Source organism: Balaenoptera musculus, chromosome 20 (genome assembly GCF_009873245.2).
Source record: "Balaenoptera musculus isolate JJ_BM4_2016_0621 chromosome 20, mBalMus1.pri.v3, whole genome shotgun sequence".
NCBI lineage: Eukaryota > Metazoa > Chordata > Mammalia > Artiodactyla > Balaenopteridae > Balaenoptera > Balaenoptera musculus.
Window position 1 is genome coordinate 51,914,039 of NC_045804.1, and position 23,508 is coordinate 51,937,546.

Here is a 23,508-nt window from a genome sequence, read left to right on the forward strand (position 1 = left end):
GCAGACCTGAACCCAACCTGCAGCTTGGAGCCAAGCCAGTCTGAGCCCCACCTTGATCCCTAGATGTCCTGTAGATGTACGAGCAAGAATAAATGATCACAGATGTAGTCCATTGAGCATTAGGTGTGCTTTCCTGTTTGCAACAGCTAGCGGATACAGAGCTAAAGCCTCTCACGGTTCCTTCTTCCTCCGTCTCACGTGGTTGTGCTGGAAGCCTGGTGCTTACCTACTTCTCCCAGGTCACAGGTGTCCTCCACCATCCCTTCACCTCCTTTTCTCTCCCTCCCTATGAGCCAAGTCTAATAACAGCCCCAGGTCCGGAGGGTCAGCAAGGATCTCACTTCCCTTCCTCTCGGCGGCACGATGAGGATTACACAGAAAATTTCGGCACAAGTGTATTTTTGATGGAGAGGAAAATTACAAAAAGATAAACAAAACAACCCCCCAAGAATCTTATTTCCACTCTATGTGAAGTGATTTACATGAACTAGCCAACTGGCAGGAAAATAACTGTAAGTCATGAAATCCAGGAGGAATCAAGTTTTATTTGACAATAATATTAAATTCCACTCGTTTATTCTTGAACATCTGTCAATAGTAGGACAACCAGCTCACACAACAAAAAATATTGAAGGTATATTGCCAACCACTGTCTGGGGCCTGAAGCAAGGACAGATGGCCTTGACAGCGGAAGGGTGACGATATGCGGTCAGAGACACTCTGTCCACTTCTCTCAAGTCCTGAGTTCTCTGGGCTGGGGTTTCATGGGCTCCTATAAGCCCAGAACCTTTGGACCAGATGAAGCCGGAGCAGGAGGGAATGGAGGGGTTCTGTGCAGAATACAGTTGTCTTGCTTCCGCGGTTACTTTCTCCACCTCTACGAGTCCAAGTCCCGGGCCCAGGCCCGCCCTCCGCCTACCATCCTAGCCCACATCAGCTTCCAGCTTCTCAAACCACTGCAAACTGGCAGTTAAAAATTTTGGCTCTCATGTTGTATCAGCCGTTTTCCCCCAATCAGGCCCTAAGCTCCTCAAGCTCAGCTGTCCATCCTCTACTCCTCTGGGAACCTGCCCAGGCGCAGTGGTGCCAGTGAACTTTGGGGCTGGAAGATTTCACACACAATGGAGTGGGACGGGAAGTGGGGCACAGGGGCCAACCCGGGAGAGGAGGAGGCGAAGGCACGTGCGCAGCCCTCCTCTCACCCTGGCCAAGGCAATTCCTCCTTCAGAGGGTAGAACTGAGGGCTCCCTACCCCCTCGGTCTGGGTCCTGCCTCGTCAGTGAATTGGAAAGGAGGGAATGAAGAGCATCGCCTCCCCACCCCCTGCCAGACAGGTGAGTCAGGGCTTAAAGGGCGAGGCCGCTGATCTTTACTGAGCACCTGCTATGAGCCTGCGGCTGAGCCAGGCGCTTTGCACACAGTTTTGTCTCAGCCTTTTAAGGAGGTCTTATATCCCCCCATCTTAGTGCTCAGGAAAGGGAGGCTTGAAGAAGCTAATTCACTTCCTTCTGGTCATTTAGCTAGAAGGTAAGAGCCGCCACTGAATCTAAGCTCGTCCTGTCTCCCAAGGATCTCGATCCAGAAAGAGGCTCCAGAGAGAGTCTGTTCTGAGTCCTGACAGCAGACAGGTCAAGTGTTAGTGCTGTTTTTTAGAAGATCCAGGGAACTTGAGAGAGAAAGGGTGTGTGCGGGTGTGTGTGTGCGTGCGTGCATGTGTGTGTGTGCGTGTGTGAGACAGAGAGGAGTGTGGGATGGGGGCGACGGCACTGAGGTCAGAAAAGTCGCATCTACGTTTCTACCACCTGAACCCCTGAGTTAGGGGGACTGAAATTCCAGACTCCAAGGGCTCCCCAAGCCCCTGACAAAGTAAGGGGTGGGCCCGGCCAAGGGTTGGGGGAGGAGGCCTAAACCACACCCCAGAGCACCAGAGCCTCAGATCTTTCTTCTAGAAAGGATCCTAGACCACACCAGAGGGCAGGGCCTTCAGAGGCCAGCCCACCCATCCTTCTCCTTTCTACCTGAGGAATCTGAGGGGCTGTAGGGCCAGGCCCCTCTCCCTAATGCCTGTTTCTTTCCCAAACAGAGCCCTGAGGCGCCATCAACCCCCTAACCCCTGCCCCCTGCCTGCTGCAGGGCCCACAGCGGGACCCTGACCCAGCACAGGGTCGTCCAGTTCTCCACGGGGAGCGAGGCCCTCCAAGAGGGAGGGGGCTCCGAGGAGGCTGCCCCCCGGCTTGCTGTCCAGGCTGGTGCTGGGCCGCTAGGGCAGAGCGCCACTGAAAGTCATGATGGGCAGACAGAGCAGGGAGCAGAGGTCGGGTGCGGACTGCGCCTGCAGGTAGGAGGGCCTCTGGGGTGGGGGGCAGAGGCTGCTCTTCTCCGGCTTGTAGCAGGGTGAGACCTCACACCTGTGGGGCAGGGCAGGTGTCAGGGCAGGCCTCCCATCCCTCCAGCTCCTTCCAGGCCTCTGGGTGGGTGCTGAAGCAGAGCTGGGGGCCCCGCTTTCCTACCTGACCACACTCTGCAGGATCTTCCTCTCGTCCTGGTCCAGGCACACGGCAAAGGGGCAGCTGTTAGAGCCGATAATCTGCACCTTGTCCACTTTGATCTGCGAGATGCTAATCTAGAAGGAAGGCCCGGGTCACCCGGGAGCCCTGGCCCCAGAGCTGCCAGCCCTCGGCAGCTTCTTCCCTTGGAACCGCCCGACTGGGTCCAGGGGGTGGGGCAGGAGCTCGGCTGCCAGCTCTCCAGGCGCAATGGGCGTGCAGGGGACTGGTCCCCCCATCGGGCCCTGCTTCCTCCCCAGCCTCTGCCCTTTCTTGAGTCTGGAAGGAGCAAGTGTCCTGGGAGGAGAAACCCCACTGTCCTCACCGTGACAGCCCGGGTTCCCTGACACAGAGGCCACTCCGCCTTGGACTCGGGGCTCCCCCAGCGGCCACCACGGAGCCCCACAGGTGTGCACACCCTTCACCTGCCTCTCCTCCCACCCACAGGCCCCAGTGCAGCCCTCAGACACCCCCCCATACATACGCATACACACGCACACGCGGGCACACACACGCCCAGTAAGTCTCCCGAGGGGATGACAGGGAGGAGAGGAAAGCTCTTACCTGGTTGAAGCCCTTCTTGGATTTAGGGTTCTGCCTTTTCACCACTTCTGTCAGGTTTAGCGTCAGGGCCTCCGTGCTGCAGTCTGAAGGGCAAGGGTGGCTCAGGCCAGGCTGAGGAACCCACAGCCCCTGCCCCTCCCCTCCCCCTCCCCTCCCCTCCCCCTCCCCTCCCCCTCCCCTGCCCCACCCCTCCCCTCCCCTTCCCCTCCCCTGCCCCACCCACCCCTCCCCCGCCCCTACCCGACCCGACCCTCCCCCCACCTCCCTGTCCCCCTCCCCCTGCCCCACCTGTACCCCACCCCCTGCCCCACCCCTCCCCTCCCCTCCCCTCCCCCCTGCCCCCTCACCTAGGTCCTCCTGCTGCCGGCAGGCCTTGCTGAGGTTGACGGAGGTGCAGACCTTCTCCATGTTACTCCAGCGACTGCGTCCACTGATGGCCCCCTGGGAAGGCAGCAAAGCCAGACCCTCTCAGCGGCATGCCCTCCGGGGCCTGCCGCCTTCTCTTTGAAGAAGCAGCTCCAGACCGGCCAGCGACGGGGCGCCGCCTGCAGCCAGCACACCCAGGAAGCTCGCTCGCACCCACCCGAGCCTGCCAGCTTCCTCACCAAGAGCCCCTTGACCCCTGTGTAGACCTTGCTGGCTCCAGGGAGGAGCATCAGGCCACTGGCTTGGACCACAGGTCAGCCTGGCGACTGGGTCGTAGGGTGCGAGTGCTGAGAACATCTCAAGGGTTGGTCTGAGGATCTTCTGAACCCCGAGTGAGGGAGAGACAGGCTCACGGGCAGGGGGTCCCAGGCAGAGCTGGGCCGGAGCCCCCTCTTTGGGTCTTTGTCTGAACGTCTCTTTCATCAGGGACCTCCGCGCTGCCAAACCCACAAGCACTCTCAGTCCTCGGCCTGCCTGACCTTACAGGAGAATGCCATCCTGTTCCCTCCTCCCCTCTCCTGGGCGTCCGTGGCGGCACGCTCCCGGCTTCCCCACCGCCAGCCTGGCTGGGGCCTCTGCTTTGCGCGATCGCCCCCCTCTACCCCCATCACAGGACGCAGGTCTCAGGAGCTTCTCCTGGGGCCTCTGCTCTCTTATTCCTACTTTCTCCTTTAGGGAGCCTCACCCATGGCCCTTTCTCCATGACCACCTATACACCCATCTCCACATTTCACCTCTGAGCTCAGGCCCACCCTCCCACTGCCTGTTCTGCTCTCTCCTTCCCTCTCGAACCCACTATGCCCCACACCCACTCCCCTACTGGAGCTGGGCTTCTTCTGAGAAAATGGTCCTGCCAGTTGCAGAAGGCTGAAATCCAGGAGTTGGAGCCTCTCCTTTTCTAATCCATCCCTAAGCCCTGCTGCTCATGTGATTCACATATAACCCCCATTTCTTTCCTCCCTAGTGCAGGCTGCCCATGTTTCTCTCCTGGACAACCACGGGAGCCTCTGACTTGGCTTTCCCACACCTCCTGGGGTCCCCTCCGATATTCCCCACAGAGCCACCACAGGGGGCTTCCAAACCTTAAATCTGATCCTGCCACACCCCAAACGGAAAGCCCTTCACAGGATACCCATTACTCTTAGGACAAGGACAAAACTCCTCTCATTGAACCAAGGCCCTTGGCATTCCAGCCCTGCCAATTTCTTTAGTTTCACCTCATCATCCTTTCCCCCCTCACTGTCTCTGCTCCAGCCCCTCTGGTCCTCCTTCAGTGCCTTGGATGTTCATGTTCTCTCTCACCACAGGGCCTTTGCACATGCTATTATCTCTACCTGGAGGGCACGTCTCTCTTCTTTTCTTACTTAACTAACTCCTGGTTTTCTTTCCAACACTGACTCAATGGCCCTTCTCAAGGAACCTTGTCTAACTTTCCTCACTGGGTTGAACAATCCCCTTAAGGGTTCTCACAGAACCCTTTACCTCTCCTTCATCTGTTCGTCACAGTTGTAATTATACATGTTGTGGGATCATCTAACCCCTCCAGACTGTAAGAGCTTTGCTCACTCTCGTGAACGCTCCTGTGCCATGAACAACATCCGGGACACAGTGGGTGTTTAACCAACACCCGGAACACAGCACCCAGTGTCAGTGCCCCTGCCCACCTCCTCGGCCACTACATGGAAAGAATCCTATTGTCTCTATCCCACCAGCCCTTTTGTTGCCTTGTCATCACTTGCCACTCTTTAATATTACCTTGGGCACTTTCTGTTTCCTTGTTTATTGTCTGTCTCCCTCCTCTAGAGAAGTTAAGAGGGAGGGCCTGGCCCAGCACAGAACCTGACATGAGTAGGTGCTCAATAAATATCTTTCAAATTGCTGAGGGAGGGAGGGAGGGAGGGAGGGAAGAAGGCAGGAGGCTGCCCGTCCGGGAGGTGGGCCTGTCGTGGCCCAGAGGCAGGGTGTGCTCATGGGCTCCCCCCGCAGCTCCCCTCACACCAAACCTACTCCCACACACCCACCGGGCACAGCAGTCCCTGGCCTGTCCCTCGCTCTGCCCCGTTCTCACCCCCAGCCCTGCGGCCAGGCCCCAGCACTTCTCGGAAGGGCTGACTGAGCACGTTCAGCGGTGGGGAGAACCCGGGGCGGGGGCAGCTTTGGAGGCAGAGGGGAGAGGGAGGTCCACCGCCTCTCCTTCCCCCTTCTCTCAGCATCCAGGAGAGCCCGCTGCGGGCTTCCAGCTTAAAGGCCGCCCGGGGAACACAGGAGGCTGGCTCTGGGGGGGCGGCATGGGGAGCAGATCCCGGAGGGGAGGGGCCCGCATCAGTCTCACCTTGCTGTAAATAATCTGTAGTGTTAGAGGGATGGCCTCCCGGTCACCATCGATGCCCAGTCGCTTGCTGCCAGGACCTGTGCCACACACAGAGAGACCCTCTGCTTCTCGTTCCAGGGCCCTTCACAGACCCCGGGCTCTGCCTCCCTGCCCCACCGCCCTGGGACCCCTCCTCCCCAGGGCCCCAGATCCCGGCCCACCTCCCTCTAGCTCTACCTCCAGGGGCCCCACCTCCTGGCGCCCTCTCGCCCCGCCACCCCAGGGTCCCCCTCTCCGGTGTGACACCCCCCCCCAGCCCCGCCTCCACTGGGGCTCAGGCAGCACCCACCCGAAGCCTTGATGGCGCGTGTGGCGGCGGAGTGACCCAGCTCCAGGGAGTGGATGAAGATCTCTGTCGTCTTCTCCCCGGTGATGAAGGTCAGCTGGAGAGGGCAGGAGCGTGGGCGTCAGCGTGGACCTCCAGGAGGGGCCCCAGCACAGGCTCCTCCAGCACAGGGCTGCTGGCTGCCCGGGTGTGGAGCAGCCCTGCAGCTAGTCTGGGGGAGGAGGTGGCGCAAGGCGGCAGGGCAGGCCTTACCTCGGTCTGATAGACCTGCAGCAGCACCGGCCGGGCAGCGAAGCGGCAGTAATAGAGCAGCATGTCCGCCAGGATGGGCAGCTGGGCAGGAGAGCCCTCCAGGGGCCGGGACTCAGCCTTCAGAGACTGCTGTGGGTTGGGGGGGGGGCGAGCCCGAGCCCGAGGGACAGGGGGACAGAGAGGGAGAGAGAAAGGGAGGACGAGAGGAAGAGAGACAGAGGTGCAGACACACAGAGGAGAGATCCCGAGGCAGACAGGGCCAGGGAGGGGGACGGTGAGACGGGAGCAGGAAACAGGATGGTCAAGGGAGGACCCACAGCCCGGCCTCCGCCCTTCCCTCGCTGGCCCGTGGGCCTCCAGGGAGGCCCCGGCCGAGCTGGACAGAGCTGGGAGTTGAGGAAGCGAGCTGAAGCCTAAGGCAACTGGACCCTCTGGGGCCCCTCCCTCTCAGTGCGGCGACCCCTCCCTGGGCCCCCCGAGCCCCGGCTTCAGCTCAGCCCTGCTTCCACCCACCCTCCTTGCTTGACCCCACGTGAGCCCTGGTCCTCCAGTGGGGCCGCAAGCTGGATCCCCCAACCTAGGGCCTTCAAAGAGAGGCTGGGTGACCACAGCCAGGGCCCTCCACCTGCACCCAGGAAAGGGGCCACTTACCTGGCACAGGACTTCAGGGGGCAGGTGCATGAGGCCCAGCACGTTGCGCTCGTACCAGGGGTCAAGCATGCCGAGGTAGTGGGAGATGTCATTGGTGCTTTCCTCCCAGGCGGCTGCACCCAGCTCCTGGGGCGGTGGCGAGAGTCATTCCCAGCCACCCGGACGCCTGCCACCCTAGCTTCGGGGCCCTGGGTGGCACCTGCAGCCCCACCCTGAGCTTCTCTGCGCCCTTGGAGAGGTCTGACAACTCTCAGTCCGTGTCACACAGCAAAACGTGCCCCCGCCCACCGTCCGGCCAAGTGCAGGGCAGGGACCACGCCCGGGAGGGAGGCCCAGGCAGGAGGCAGCGGCCCCTAAACACAGGGATGCTGGCGACTTCCGACCAGCCCCCTTCCGGTGACCGGGACCTGCTTACACCTCCTTGCTTTGCCGCCCTGCTGGGTCCAGGGCTGGGGACCTACCGCAGGGCCGGGGTGCCTCGGGGGGTCTGTGGGGAGCGGCGGCGTCTGGCTCCGAGGGGCTGGGCTGGTGCTGGTCCCGCGGCTCCGCTTCATGGGCACGTAGAAGAACTGAAGCTTGAAGAACCGTGTGAGGAGCGGACGGTTGCTCTCCAGCCGCCTGCTGAGAAGAAGATGGTGAGAAGGGAGGCCCTTGGCCCCTCTGGGACCCCAGTCCTCGAGCCCAGACGCCGCCAGCACCACGCCCCTGCTGCCCGGGGCAGACTGATGCCCCGTTTCGGCTCTCACCGCAGTTTGCTGTACGCCCGGGCCACCTTCCCCGAGATCCGATCGGAGCCGAAGACCACGACTCGCAGCGTGGAGGCCTTGGGGTCCTCGTCCCCGCTCAGGAAGGGGCAGCGGCGCCGGTGACGGGAGGCGGGGGCCAGGAGCCAGCCGGGCAGCTGGGGGTCGAGCTTGTGCTGGGGCAGGGAGCGGGAGCGCTGGGCCCGGGACGGGGGCAGCGCCGGGCCATCCAGGGGGCTGCAGGGGCTGCAGAGGCTGCCGGCCCGCCGCAGGGGCGGGGCGCTGTCCGGGCTGCCCTCCAGGGTCCGGGAGTCCCTCCGCAGCACCAGCTGGCTGGTGCTCTTGAAGAGCTTATAGATCCTGTTGAACTTCTGCCCGGGCCTGCGGTGGCCCCGGCGCTCCTGGCTGCCAGGCCTCTTGGGCCACTCGAAGGAGCTCTCCTCGCCGTCCTCCACGTAGCCACTATCCATGCCGTCAGAGAGGCCCGCGACAAAGGAGGTCAGCAACTGGCGGGAGAGGGTGGGTCCCGAGGCCTGGGATGAGGCGAGCGACAGCGTGGAGTCGTGGAAGGCTGCCGAGCCGCCGGAGAGCAGCGAGTCCCTCTCGGCACAAGGCCCCTCGGTTTCCAAGTCCTCCTCGTCCTCCTCGTCCTCCCCGTCCTCCTCCTCATCGTCCCCCAGGATCCCTGGTTGGAGCAGCTCCTGTTCCTTGAGCAGGATTTCCTGCAGGATGTCTGCAGGGAAGCAAGGGGAGACACTGTCTGGGTGTCCGAGCCCTTGGAACCCCTCTTGCACACCCTTGGGCGGGGTGACAGACTGAGACAGAAGGAACTTGGGGAGCAGAGGGCAGAAGGAGGGCAGAGGGCAGCCCAGAGCCCCGCCCCCTGCTCTGCTCAGAGCCTGCTCAGGTGGGAGGGCTGGCAGGGGGGTGGGGTGAGGGGCAGCTGCAGAGGAAGAGAGCCCAGGCAGTTTGGGGGGTGGGCACCACGAGGGCCCCAGCGGGCGGCTTACCAAAGCTGTCCTGGTTCCAGCTGTAGGTGTAGCACCTGGCGACAGGGATGGGGATGGTACGGAGCTTGCCAGGCTTTGCAGTGTCTGCAGGAACGGGGGAGGGAGGGGCAGGAGGTGAGGGCTGGGTAGAGGCCTTGAGATCGGCCAGCCCAGACCCCTCGTCTTGGAGGAGAGGCCAGAGTTGGGAGAGGACCGGTACAGGACATGCAGCCGAGTGGGCTGAGGCTGAGTTGGAAGCTGGGATGCCTGGCCCGCAGCCAGAGGGCTTCTCTCAAGCCCACCAGGTAAATGCCATGCCCTTTTGTGGGCTGCATGAATGTGGCCAAGTCTCAGCCTCTGCGCCTCTGGTTTGAACAGGAGAACTATGGCACCATCTCATCAGGCATCCCTTCTTCTATAATAGACGTTTCCCGGACCCACTGGGGCAAGGTGGGCCATGTGACTAAGGTGGCTCAAAGGGGTACGTTGTCTTCATTGTGAAAACGAAGCCCCTTGCCCTTGATCAGCACTCTTTTCCCCCTCCCCCAGGCCGCCCCAGTGGCGATCTTGGCAGCCTAACCCTGCAGACGGGAACTGCACCCTCGGGGATGGTGGAGCCAGGAGGTGTCAGAGAACCTGGGTCCCTGAATGATTGTGTGGAGCAGAACCGCCAGGCCGACCGGGGCTGCTCACCTGGGGAGCTGCTGGGGCCACGGGGGGAAATGGGCCCCACCCCCAGAGCCTCACCTAAGGCAGCAAGGAAGCCGGCTTTCTCCCCCACCGCCTGCAGCTTGGTCCTGAGCCACTGCCGGGCCTCAGCTGCATCCCCGATGCCAGATGCCAGTTCCTGTGCTTCTGCCGTCTCCGTGAAGATGTCCTCGAGCTCTGCCAGGGTCTTGGACTGAAACCCAGGGAGAGGCAGGCTTGCTCCCGAACCACGGCTCGGCCGCCCGACTTCTCGAGCTCCTGGTGACCAGTCCGTCCCCGGCCTCATCGCCTGCCACCACCCACGGCTGAGCAGGGAGCCAGGCCTCCCTGCTCAGCCCCTATTCTCCAGAAGTGGTCAGAAAGAAAGGCCCAGAGCCAGAGCCCTGCAGAGTTGGGAGGGACTTCAGAGCTCACCGCTGTGGCCCAGAGAGGGGAGGGCGCTGCCCAGGGCCACACAGCTGACCTGTCACAGAGCTCGGACTAGACCCCAGGGCTTCCAGCTTCAGTCTAAAGCTCAGCCCTGTACCACCCAGCCCACGCTGGATTCAGAGGCTCTATGTCCAGTCCCACTGTCTAGGGTGCCACCCACCTGGGTTACCTCCAGCGACTTCCCCGCCATGTCACTAGGGGCGAGGGAGGCCAATGTACCCGGGCCTCAGAGAGGGACCAGAGAGGGGACCCTGCCTTTGCAGAGAGGTGCTCTGCCGGGAGGGGGCGGTGCTGAACCCAGGGCCCCAGACACATACCTGCAGCTGGCAGTGCAGACCTGGGAGGTCGCAGTGGGCCCCAAAGGTGGCCTGGAAGGCGTGCAGGAGGAGGGTGGTGTAGGCGCTGTGCGGGGAGTGCCCAGGCGTGCTCAGCTTGTCGGCCACGGTGAGGAACTCGGCCTGCACCTCCACCGGGTTCAGCAACAGTACGGTGCTGGGGACGCAGAGGACCGGCCATGGGTCCTGGGCGCGGAGGCGGGGAAGGGCAGCCGCAGAGCCCACGTGCCGGCCGGAGGCCAGGAGAGAGGCTGGGGGCTCAGGGGCCCCAGTTCCAAGGGGAAAGCTTATGATCTACTTTTGAGTAGTTTTCAGCTGGGGTCTTCAAAGACCTTTTAAAAACCGAACTCGGGACTTCCCTGGTGGTCCAGTGGTTAAGACTTCTCCTCCCAGTGCAGGGGGTGAGGGTTCGATCCCTGGTCAGGGAGCTAAGATCCCACGTGCCTTGGGGCCAAAACCCGTCCCCCGCAAAAAACACAGAAGCAATACTGTAACAAGTTCAATAACGACTTTAAAAATGGTCCACATCGAAAAAATCTTTAAAAACTGAACCCAATTTTCACAAATAAATTCTACCTTAATTTTTATATAAAACATTTTTCCTACAGGATATTTCAACAGATGCAAGATGACGCAGAAAAGGATTGTATTTTAGGTGACGTGACTGGAAGCCAGGCTGTCATTTTGGGAGGGGACAGCAGGACAGCCACATGCCGTCGTGTGGTGTGGCCTGAAATTTCAGCCCGTGCCCTGCTCCTCAAGCCAAGGGTTGGGGTGTGGGGTGGCATCTGCCAGGAGGAAGGGGAGCCAAGTCAGGGCTGCATCTGATTCCTCTGCTTACAGGGGATGCCCTTTCTAACTTGCCAAAGCCATCATGCAGGCCAGCATCGGGCTGGGGGAGGGAGTGTGCATCCAGCCACGCCCCACCCCCGCCTCCTCTTCCCCTGGACCCTGGGCTCCCTCTTTTTTTTTTTTTTTTTTTTTGAGTGAAAGCAGGTTTATTGAGAGAGATACACATTCCACAGGCAGAATGCGTTCGTCTCAGAAGGCGAGATTGGCCCCTGGGCTCCCTCTTGATCCCAGTGTTTAAATGTCTTCATCATGGAAAATTTCAAACATACCCAAATGTCAGGAGAATCGTGAACCCCGAGGATCTGTCACTCAGTTAACAGTTAACATACGTCTGTTCACACTTCACCCCGGCCAACCCCCGATCACTGCATTTTCTCCAAGGTATTCCAGCCATCGCGGTTTTATACCTGTAAAGGCTTTTAGTATGAACTGCTCACACTTGCTCTCGTTCTCTCACAGATCCGTGCTGTGTTTAAACCCAGTGCCAAGAAGCACCAGGCAGGTGGCCTTCCTGCCAGTGTCTGTGGACAGAGGTCCCAGAGCCGGCCCTGTGGCCAGGGCTCAGGAATGGGACCAGGCTCTGTCAGAGTTCCCAGGGTTTAGGGAGGAACTCATTTTGATTTCTCTATTTGTAAGAAAAAGGGATCGGGCTCAAGTAAACGGTCCCTCACTGAGCCCTCCTCCTTCACCGACTGCTGGATCATCCCCTCATGGACATGCATTGAGCTCCACTGTATACACGACCAGGCCAGCCACACCCGGGCCTTCACCACTTGCACCTCCTCTGCACGCCTGTTCCCAACCTACAGAAAACCAAAGTGAGACCGACTCTCTGCTTGAAGCTCTTTCTACGGACCTGTCCGTGCCTCAGTTTCCTGATCTAAAAATACCTTTCTCGCAGGGTTAACAAAAGGCTTGGATGATGCAGTGATGCCTGCAACAGTGCCCGGGGCTCAGGAAGTACCTCGAAGGGCGTTGGCGATAATCCACCGTTCACCTGCCTCAGCCCTCTGGCAGGATCCTTGTTACTTACTAAGCCAACATTTACAAGACATTTTTTATGCCCTTTCTGTTTCTCTCAAAATCTACCACTAGCTTTTCTGTTTGTTTTTACCGAGAAGGAACTCAACCAATGTTTGCTCAGTGAATGTGCTGTGAACCCCTCAGGCTGAGGATGAGGAGGGGCCTGGGGTGACTAGAACTTCTGAGCTGGTGGAGGCTGGGGTCTCCAGGCACCCACGTGCTTGGAGGCTTGCCGGAGGGTCCTTGGAATGGAGGCTTCCTCTCTAATGCTTTTCCAACAGGCGGGGACCCAAGAGTGGGTAATGAAATCACTTCAGGGATTCACAACCAGAACAGCCTTTTAAGTGAAATAGACTAGAAGAGATCAGAGCTCATCCTTGGGAGAGGGTGACTTTCATTTCCTAAAACTTGTCTCAGGTGTGTGTGTGTGTGTGTGTGTGTGTGTGTGTACACCAGGCTTTCATATAAAATGCATTTTTTATTGTAGGTCCCAGTCAAAAAAGTTTGGAAAAACGCTGTTTTACTAACAGGCAGAAAGACATTATAGAAAGAGCCTCAGCTTTTGAGGAAGTCTAAGGCTCAAATCCTGACTCAGACACTTACTAGCTGACTGTCCTTGGGGAAGTTACTTGGCCTCTCTGACCTCCAGTTTCCTCATCTGAAAAATGGGGGTAAAGTAAGGTAATGTATGTTCACGCAGCACCTGGCACAATCAAGGCAGGTGGTTTTAACCTTTTCCTTTTTTTTTTTTTTTAAGTCTCAGACCCATTTAGGAATCTGATGAAAGACCCTTAGCCCTGAAAAAAGAGGCTGTGCACAAAGCACGACCCCACCCCCCAAACTCCTCCCTCCCCAAGAGCACTCACACAGTGGAGCTGCGATGACTCCTAGTGGACAGGCCCTGCTCGGCCCTCACCAGTCGCTGGTAGGAGATTCCTGTGGCCAAAAGAACAAAAACAAAAAAACAGTTCACGGACTTACCTGTTCCTTCAGGAGCCTGGCACTGGAGAATCTGGCTGGGAGTTCCCGGATGAGGGTCAGGACAAGGGGCAGATTAGGCCCATTGCCACCAGGGTCTTTAACAGTCTGATTCCCAGGCCCCACCCGCCCTGCGAAGCTTCACTCTTCAGAGACTGCGGGGCAGGGCACCCTGGGAGGAGACCGAGGCCCCTGAAGCGGCCGGGTCTCCTGCTCTCCAGCTGGTCCTGGTTCTGTCCCTGCAGACCTCCCCGGGTCCCGGGTGACCTCCTGCAGTGGGTGTGCCAAGCACCCCTCAGCTCAGCCTCAGCTCCGGCCAGCCCCCAGCCTCCTCCTCGGCCTCCTGGCTCCGCTTCCCACATGCTCTCGGGGGGCCCTCAGGGGCCCGTGGGCCTGCCTGGCGCTGTCCCTCTCTAGGGCTGAGCCTCTGCACCAAAGACCCCCTCCCCGCCTTCCTCTCTGGCCTCATCCACCTCTCTGTCACCTCTGATTCAAATGTGCGGAGAAGAAACTAGCCAAAGTTTTCCCTTTTTCCCTGCAACTTGACTCAATTCCGTAGCTGTAAAAGTACGTATTCAGTTCTACGTCAGCTACGGTGAGGCTGTCACACAATAGCTCGCGCTGCTCACTGATGAGGCTGGGATTCGGGGGGCAGGCAGCCTCCTTGTTAGAGCTTGGACATCGTCACAGGGGCCCTGCCAGGTGTGGGCCGGGTGTGAGCTGGGAGCAGAAAGGCAGCCCCTTGGAGGAGTCAAAGCCAAGGCTGGGGTTAGAGACGGCTGTAAACAGAAGGGCCGTGACTTTTGTTTAGTGAATGGCCGAACATTTCCAATTTATGGTATTCCAACTTAGGGCCTAATTGCTCTGCTTTGGGGGCCTTTCATTTGGTGTGTCTTCCATGTAATTGTCACATGTTTAGATGTTAATGTTATGTCTATTTTGACAGGAAAGTCCCTGAAACAGGGATTACTATCAGGACTCAGGACGCCATCTGGTGGCCGCTCACAGACATGACAGAGAAAAGTCCCCTCGTTGCCCCTTCAACTCCCAACAAAGTGCTGCAGGAGTGTCCCCAGCACCCCGGGTCTCCCTTCCCCCCAATCTCCCCGACCCCCAAAACACACAGAGAGCAAAGTCTTCTCTTGACCCGTCCACACTTTTCTTTTACCATCTGATGTTTTTAACGGGTAACCCACGCCCTGCTGACCCGCTGCCGGCCCCGCCCCATTTCTGACGCCGTAAACGCAGGCCAGGCCGGGGCCACACTCCCGGGGCTACTGTTGGCCACTTTCTCCTTGAAGCCTGCTCTTCCCTTTAGTCTCCACGACGAGGAACATTCTCTAACCTCCTCTATCTCTCCACCTGCGCATCTTAGGATGCTTTAATGGTCTCATTTGGGGATGATGGCATCATTAGCGCTGGGAGCTGCTGTTTGCCTGATTTTGTTGTATTAGTGGGGGACCCAGAGGGCGCTGTTTCCAGAGCTGGTTGGCCGGTGCTGAACAGCCCGGATTCCAGCAGCATCCGCTGAAACTCTCTACCCCTCTCCCAAAGACAACCATCAAATCCCCCCACTCCTTGGCTTCTCTTGATAACGGACCTCCACTTATTGGGGAACCTCAGGGCATTGGGCGCCTCTCTCCCTTTGACCTTCACCCCTCCTACCCTGGGCATCTCGGCAGACGGGAACACTTTTCTGGGACTGGCTTTCTTAGACCAAGGCTGGCCCAAAGGGCTGAACAAAAAACCCACCTAGGCGGTTCCGTGTCAGGTCCTAATACGTAGGCAATGGAAAGGGCCCCCTCACACGGGCGAGGGATGGGTCCTAGGCGGTTCCGTGTCAGGTCCTAATACGTAGGCAATGGAAAGGGCCCCCTCATACGGGCGAGGGATGGGTCCTGGCAGTTGGGAGCCGATGGTGGGCAGCCATGGTGAAGTTCACACGCCTTGCCCAGGCACGTGAGCCCCTTTGTAACTGAGCTTTGTTTACCCACCCGAGCTTCCCCTCTTAATTTTTAAAATTATTTTATTTATTTTATTTTTGATGGAAGTATAGTTGATTTACAATGTTGTGTTAGTTTCAGGTGTACAGCAAAGTGATTCAATTATACATATATATATCTACCTATTCTTTTTCAGACTCTTTTCCATTATAGGTTATTACGAGATATTGACTATGGTTCCCTGCGCTATACAGTAGGTCCTTGTTGGTTATCTGTTATATATATAGTAGTGTGCATCTGTTAATCCCAAACTCCTAATTTATCCCTCCCCCCCTTTCCCTTTTTTAGAGTGGTGACTAGAAATGGCCATTCTGCACAGGACAGCCGACTAGGAAGACAGAGGATGCGTGACAATCACCCTGGTGCCACCGAGCAGGAACTGGTACCACACTAACGACACTCTAACAGAACGTCCACGCTGAGGGCATGACACGGTGCCTGGGCATCCGTGCGGCGGGCAACAAGAACGTTGTCCGGGTCTGCTGGCTGTCTTCCCCTGAGAAGGTGAGCGCCACGATTCCACGGAGTCCTCAGGGCCAGCACGAGACAGGAGAGGCCCCGCCTTAGCTGCATTTCAGTCCCAGCAGGAGACCATGCTGTGTTCCTCTCCTGACCCGCACCGGACCCCGACACAAACCCTCCCAACAGCTGGCTTCCTCTTATGCTTTCCTCCCTTCTGGGGTCCCCTGGGCAGCAGTTTCCTGACCTTCATCTCTGCGACGGGCCTGGGCTCTAGAGAGTCTGCGGGGATCGGGGACTCAGGCCGTGAGGCCTCGGCAGGCCCTGGGCAGGAAGGTGAGGCGCGGCCTCAGGTGTGAATAAATCCAGGGCGGGGAGGATGTGGAGGGTGGGAAGGGATGTGGCCTGAGCCAGGTCAGGAAGGCGAGAGGAAAACACAGGGGAAGGAAACCACTGGGCAGAACTACAAGCACACAGAGGGGATTTGGTTCTTGGCATAAATAGGCCAATGTAAAAAAAAAAAAAAAAAAAAGACATATGCTGCAGTGACCCCCTGGAACAGCCCGTGGGATGGACGAGGCCTCAGCCTGGCACAGTCTCCAGGCCTGGGGGTGGGTGAGGCGAGGCCTGCCGCCCCAGCCCTCTCAGCACCCTGCTGACAGTCACCCAACAGGACCAGTCCAGGCCTTCCAGCCCCTCTTACTAGTAAGTCACACGTGGTAGAGACTTCTGGGCATCTACCCAACACCCACCCCCTTCTTCACCAACGGGACACGGGGCGATGTGCCCGGTTGATAAATCACATTTCTCAACCTCCCTTGCAGAAGGAGTTGGGTGGTGCCTCTGGAAGACCCCTCTTTGCAACCCCCCCTCACTTCTTCCTTTCTGTTAACTGGAATAGGGGCATGATGGCCAGAGCTCCAGCAGCCATCTTAGACCATGAAGTGACTTGAGGACGATGTTTCCTGTTAAGGATGGTGGAGCAGAAAGATGGGAGGAGGCTGGTCCAGAATGTTCGTGGGACCACTGTGTCAACCCTGGACTGCCTTCTTCCAGATTTTTTTTTAATGTAAGAGGAAAACAAACCCTTATGAGTTTAAGCCACTGTTATTGTGGGCTGTTATAGGCAGCTGGCTAAGTCCTAACCAATCACAGCCTGTGATTTCTGGAAGAGGTGCCCTCCACTCTTTTCCTCAAACCTCCCTGTGATATTGCGATATGATAAGAAACATATATGTGGTCTTCATCCCAGTTCCTCAGACAGAGCTCCTAAAACTTGTTTTCCTGAGGAAAGTGAGTGATTACGAGTGAGAGGAGCATCTTTTGTTATTCACAACGAGCCCCCTTAAACCAGACCTGAGTTTATGCCAATGAGGTGGCTCTTGGTGGGCCCCGAGGTAGCTTCTAGATGGGGGCTGGTTGCCTGAAGGAGCCAACCACGTGATTGCCTTCCCCTCCTCCCTCTAGGAGGAGCTGGAGGTTGAGTTAACCACCAATGGCCAAGATTTAATTGATCATGCCTCCATAATAGAACCTCCATAAAAACCTCAAGCTATGGGGTTGGGAGAGCTTCTGGGTAGGTGAGTGCATCCCTGTGCCATGAGGGTCATGCACCCCAACACCACAGGGACAGAAGATCCTACACTAAGGACCTTTCCGGACCTTGCCCTATGTACTTCTTCATCTGGCTATTCACCTGTATCTTTTATCATATCCTTTATAACAAATCAGTCAATGGAAGTAAAGTGTTTTCCTGAGCTCTGTGAGCCATTCTAGCAAATTAAAGAACCTGAGGAGGAGGTCATGGGAACCCCCGATTTATAGCTGGACAGTCAGAAGTAAGGGACTTGGCATCTGAAATGGGGGTGGTCTGTGGCCTGAGCCCTTAGCCCGTACGGTCTGCCAAACTCCAGGTAGTTTGGGTCAGAACTGAACTGAATCGCTGGATGCCCAGCTGGGGCCTGGAGAACTGTTTGGTGGGTGTGTGGGGGAACCCCACGCATCTGGCGTCAGAGTGTTCATTCTGTAATGACGGCACAGAGGCCCACCTACAGCCAATGACGTGTGATGTTCTTTCAAGGGGTGTAAACCTTTCATTCCATAATCACAGATAAAAAGTATAAAATGCAAATTCTTTGATCAGTCATGTCCCAGAGAAACATATTGCCACTGAAGAACATTCAGAATTCACCTGCCACCAGCTGAGAGATAAAACTGACTAATCCAGGTTTGTTCCTGCTTTGAAAGGAGGTCAAAGGGTGGGCACGTGCTCAGAGAAAGGAAAAAGGGCAGGAGAAGTTGCCCAAGGGGGGAGAGTGCTCACCAGCTGGGACTGCCCAGGGCCTTTCATCACACACAATCCCCTGCCTATGCCTCTTGGTAGAAACACAGCTTCATGTGAACATGAGAATGTGGTGTTTGGAGTCAAAGAATATGGTTTCTGGAATCAAATGGACATGAGTTCAAGTGGTAGAACTCTTGTTAGCTATGTGACCATGGGCCAGCTAAACTGTCTGGCCTTCACTTTCATCGCCTGAAAGATGGGAATAATAGTAACTCCCCAGGGGGATGTTCTGAGGATAGATGACACTGACCCTTAGCAGTGCTGAATGCACTGTCAGCCCTCAGTGAAGGCAACCAACGCCATCACTGCCATCAACATCCTCCTCATCATCAACATCCTCATCATCATTATCATCAGCATCATCAGCATCATCCTCATCAACATCATTATCATCATCCTCATCATCCTCATCCTCATCAACATCATCATCATCATCATCCTCATCCTCATCAACATCATCATCTTCATCATCATCATCATCATCATCCTCATCCTCATCCTCATCAACATCATCATTATCATCAACATCCTCCTCCTCATCATTATCATCCTCATCAACATCATCATCAACATCATCATCATCGTCAACACCATCAGCAGCAGCAGCATCAACAACATCATCATCATCATCATCATCAACATCCTCCTCCTCATCATCATCCTCATCCTCATCAACATCATCATTATCATCAACATCATCATCATCATCAGCATCATCATCCTCATCATCATCAACATCCTCATCCTCATCATCATCATCAACACCATCAGCAGCAGCAGCATCAACATCATCATCATCAACATCCTCATCATCCTCATCCTCATCATCATCATCATCCTCATCACATCATCCTCCTCATCATCAACATCACCAACAATTGCAGTCCTATTTTTTTAACTTGAAATATAGTTGGTTTACACTGTGGTGTTAGTTTCAGGTGTACAGCAAAGTGATTTGGATTCTTTTCCATTATAGGTTATTACAAGATACTGTATAGTTCTATGTGCTACACAGTAGATCCTTGTTGTTTATTTTATATATAGTAGTTTGTATCTGCTAACTCCAAACTCCTAATTTATCCCTCCCCACCCCCTTCCCCTTTGGTAACCATAAGTTTGTTTTCTATGTCTGTGGGTCCGTTTCTGTTTTGTAAATAAGTTCATTTGTATCATTTTTTTAGATTCCACATATAAGTGATATCATGTGATATTGGTCTTTGTCTGACTTCACTTAGTATGATAATCTCTAGGTCCACTCATGTTGCTGCAAATGGCATTATTTCATTCTTTTTTATACCTGAGTAATATTCCAGTGTGTGTGTGTGTGTGTGTGTGTGTGTGTGTGTGTGTATCACATCTTCTTTAGCCATTCATCTGTTGATGGACACTTGGGTTGCTTCCGTGTCTTGGCTACTGTAAATAGAGCTGCTATGAACGCAGTCCTACTTTTGACAAGGGGGCTCAGAGAGCTTATGTAACCTGTCCAAGGTCATCAGCTAATAAGTGACAAAGCACAGGTCTTTGTTATCTGAAAGCCCATGTTCCTTCTCTCACATTTGACTTCATAGCTAAAGCAAGAATCATCAAACTTTTCTGAGTCTTGGTTGTCTCATGCACAAAATGGGAGTAATGTTGCTTTTCCCTCTTACTCCACAGGGCTGTGGTCTGGGTGAGATGCAATCATGGAGCTTTGGGTGCTTTGAAAACTGCAGAGTGACTCACACATATGATGCTCACTGTCACCCCTCAGGATGACAGACCAATTCTCTGCAGACAAGTATTATGGTCTGCACAGCTGTGTGGGCATAGAGTAAATACTCAACAAACATGTGGGCTGAACCCAAGAGGGGTGTGGTGGGCAGGACCCAGAAGCACTGACGTGAGGTTTCCTGCCACCCCCAGATGGAGGCAGTAGGCGACCCTACTGGGGGTGGAGTCAGGAAGAAGGGGGAGGCCCTCAGGCTTGATAACCTGCCCGCTTCCTCTGCCACCCAGCCACATCAAAGTGGGATAAACTGTTTCCCTCATCTCCATGGCAACTGACTCCCCAAGGCTCCATGGGTGGAGGGCCCAGCTCCCCAGGTCCCGTGTCATCTTCTCCCTGTGACCTGGCCAAGATCCGTCTATTAAGCTAATACCACCCCAAACCCTACTGTCCCCAGCAATGGGAAATCAATATAGGCCAGCATTCATCCTCACAAACTGCTGAGAGGGAGACATTCTTATACTCCCATTTTTACAGATGAGGAAACTGAGGTTCCTATGACGTTAAATGTCTTGCCAAAGGCCCCACAGCCCCAGGATTTGAAACGGCGATGGGCTAGTACAAAGTACTGGTAACCACCAAGTGATTCAGCCTCAGCCTCTCCCCAAGAGCTCATCGCAGGGCCTCCATTCCCGCCCCTCTCCCTTCCTCCTATTGCCTCTCTCAGCTGGGGTTACTGGGGATGGAGCTACTCAGCAACAAGGCAAAACTATTACCACGTGCCTTTACAAAAATCACACCAAAGCACTTCCTAACTAGCCCACTTAAGGGTTATGTAAAAGGAGCTAATTTGGTTTAATTTACTACTTGCTATTACTGAGGGCTCAGGTTCTGTGAAGTTAGAGGTTCACTTGTGGATGTGAGATGAGTAATTTTTGCTCGCTGTAAAAGATAACTTCAAAGGTTTTTTTCCCCCCGTATGATGTTTTATTCTCCCATATGACATTAACTAATTTTGTATCTAATTCTGCCATCTTTTTTGTGGCTTAGATGAGAAATATATTTCAGTTTCTCATACCCTCCTTTAAACCAGCCCTCCCACCTTGCTGGTCCCCTCAGTAACGAACTGAATGCGTTTTGACACAGGCTCGCTATACATTTGTATGAGTGCTAGGTTTTTTTTTAACTGTTTGAAAATGACTCTCTGACACAAGAAAGAGCTAATGGTTTCCTATTTCGGTTCTGCTTGCCCTGGAAGAGGAGGCGTTCCTGGCATGAGCAGCCTGGCCTGAGCGTCCCCCCTCCAGGCATTTGCTTCGGTCCCCAGCATACCTGAGCCCTCACAGGGTCCCAGGGGCAAGGCCCAGGGGAAGACCCTCGGCAGTGAGGGATTAGGGTGCCAGGAGTCCTCCCTGCTCTGAGCCCAAGGACGCTCACTCCACCTCCATCTCCAGTTGCTGCTCTGCCTGGCTCTTGACCCCCAAGCCTAGAACCCCACGTCCCCGCGTCCGGGTCTCCCCACAGCCCGTATGCGCCCCTTGGCTCCACACCTGCTCTCTGGGGGCTGCTGGGAGCTGAGTTCCTGCTCAGCTGCCCACAAAAAACATCTCAAGGCATAGCGTGCATCCAGCTGAGGGGAGACAGCTGGTTCCACTTGAAACCGGGAAGCGGTCCCCCTGCACGCAGGTGACAGGCAGCCCTCCCCCAGGACAACCTCTCCTTTACCCGTTTCAAAGTAAAGTCATTTAGATCTTTGGTAGAGACTGAAGGTCCTGCCAAGGCAATTTGCATTTTAAATCCTTTCTGTCTCATTATAGAAAGGAAGAAAAGCTTTGCCGTTCTTGTTAAAGGAATTCTGGTCACCAGCAAGAAGCCCAGAAGTGATCTAGATCTGTTTGTTTGGGGGGTGGGTAGCAGGGAGCAAGGGAATGAAAGAGTTTAAATTGGCTTGTTCATTTAGGGTGCCTTGGAAAGCTAGGTTGCCTGACTTGTCTATTCACCATGTGCCTCAGCACCTTTCCTAGTCCAACCCCTTCTCCTGAAGGCCTTCCTGATTTCTTAATTCTTCCACCCAAGTCTCTACCAGGAGGTAAAGTCCATGTAATGGGTAGACTTTGGCTACCCTAGCCTGTGCCTGTTCAGCTCTTACTGCCTGTAACAACGGACAGCTGACTGGTTGGGGGAAGACAGATCAGCTGATTGGTTAGGCAAACAAATCAGATGATCAGTTGGGGAAGGAAGTCATAAACCTCTCTAAAGGAATTTTCATATAAAGCTTCAGTCCTGTGCTTTCTAGGGTCCCTGAATTATTAGGGAATAAGATTTGGTACTTCTGTCCTGTGTGTATTTAATGCACATGATGAGACTCAGACACTCCCAATACTAAACAGGGTCTGGTGCATATACAGATTTAAAAGAAAAAAAAAAATGGGATTACAACATACTTAGTATTGGGGGAGCCTGCTTTTTTACTCAACACGTTACTCGACATCTTTTCATCTCAGTAACCTTATTTCTATGATCTCATTTTTAATAAGTGAGGAGGATTCCACCAAATGACTTTGCTACGATATATTCAACTACGTACAATATGTAAGTTTTTTGGAATTGGTTGATTATTAAAAAGAATGCAGCAATGAACATCCTTGTAGCTAGGCTCATGTAACCTATTTTTCCTCCATTATTTTTATGGTCTTTTTTTTTTTTTTAATTTTATGGTCTTGATTTCCACACTTAAACATTTAATCCATCTGAAAGTTATTTTTATGTTTGCAATAGAACTCAATTTTTTTTGAGATAGAATTTTAAACCCCTCCTTTTTTTGGTCTGTCAATTATCATGATACCATTTATAAATGACCAATTGTTTACATCACTGATTTGAGGATGCTGCTTTGTCATATAATACATTTTTGTACATTTAATCTGTTCCTTGCTATTTTATTTAGTTCCATTAATTTTCTATTCTTATACCAACAGTGTACTATTTTAATAACTATAGCCTTACAGTATTTTTAAAGACCTAGTAGAGAACTATCCCATTCTTACTCTTCCTTAAGAATACATAAGTACGTAATAAATCCTACTGTAGAGCATTTATTCTGTCCAATAGACTTTGTTAAATTTTAAAAAATATTATTGGTATTTTTGACTGCAGTTACATTTATTTCCATAATACCTGATGTTATTACAATATTGATTCAATCCAGCAATGTCTCTTAAACTTTTTATCCTTCAGTAAAGTTTGTTTTCTCTATGTAGGTTATTCCCATTTCTTTATTTATCTTATATTTTTAGTTGCTATTGCAAATTGTTTTCTTCCACATTATGCTTTCTTACTGGTTGATGCTATTATATAAGAAAGCTCTTGGCTACCTGATTACTAGTCTGACAATGCTTTGGGTTATTCTCTTAGTCTTGACAGATAAGCAATTGTTTGGTCTCTAAGTAATTAAAATTTTACCTTCCTGAAAGAAGAAATATTCTTTATTTATTTATTTATTTTTCATGGGCAAAATACCTACAAGCACGAAGAGAAAGATTATTGACTTAATAATGGAACGCTTCTAGTGGGTTGTTACCTTATTAAGGACCCTTCTATATATTAATAGTTTCCACATATTAGAGGGGCTTTGAATATCAGGAATGGATGTTGATTTTTTTTTTTCATTTCTTGTTTTTTTTTTACCTTAAATATTTTTATTTGGAATGGATGGAAGTTGAATTTTATCAAACATTTCAGAGGCATCTACTGGGATGTCTGTGTGACTTTATTCCTTTGAGCTACTGATGTGATGAATTACTCTAATATGGGACCACCTCTCAGTAAATCATACTGGATTGTG

The 23,508-nt window shown here is 54.2% G+C and overlaps 1 protein-coding gene across 5 annotated transcripts in view; it reads right to left on the reverse strand.

The window, feature by feature from the left end:
• Window positions 1-572: 572 nt before the first annotated feature.
• The window catches only part of PIK3R5 (phosphoinositide-3-kinase regulatory subunit 5), a 73,073-nt gene continuing 50,137 nt past the window's right edge, over window positions 573-23,508 (reverse strand). For 2 of the 5 annotated variants that reach the window (XM_036835420.1, XM_036835419.1), the window contains exons 6-19: window positions 13,042-13,111; window positions 10,283-10,457; window positions 9,576-9,729; window positions 8,850-8,933; window positions 7,843-8,572; window positions 7,558-7,717; window positions 7,097-7,222; window positions 6,446-6,574; window positions 6,197-6,290; window positions 5,869-5,945; window positions 3,458-3,551; window positions 3,111-3,193; window positions 2,511-2,623; window positions 573-2,408 (exon numbers count right to left, since the gene is read on the reverse strand). In XM_036835420.1, the coding sequence (XP_036691315.1) occupies window positions 2,261-2,408; window positions 2,511-2,623; window positions 3,111-3,193; window positions 3,458-3,551; window positions 5,869-5,945; window positions 6,197-6,290; window positions 6,446-6,574; window positions 7,097-7,222; window positions 7,558-7,717; window positions 7,843-8,572; window positions 8,850-8,933; window positions 9,576-9,729; window positions 10,283-10,457; window positions 13,042-13,111 (2,237 nt within the window). In that variant the 3' untranslated portion in view covers window positions 573-2,260. The remainder of the gene's footprint in view (window positions 2,409-2,510; window positions 2,624-3,110; window positions 3,194-3,457; window positions 3,552-5,868; window positions 5,946-6,196; window positions 6,291-6,445; window positions 6,575-7,096; window positions 7,223-7,557; window positions 7,718-7,842; window positions 8,573-8,849; window positions 8,934-9,575; window positions 9,730-10,282; window positions 10,458-13,041; window positions 13,112-23,508) is intronic. The other 3 variants (XM_036835423.1, XM_036835421.1, XM_036835422.1) reach the window with 3 other exon arrangements.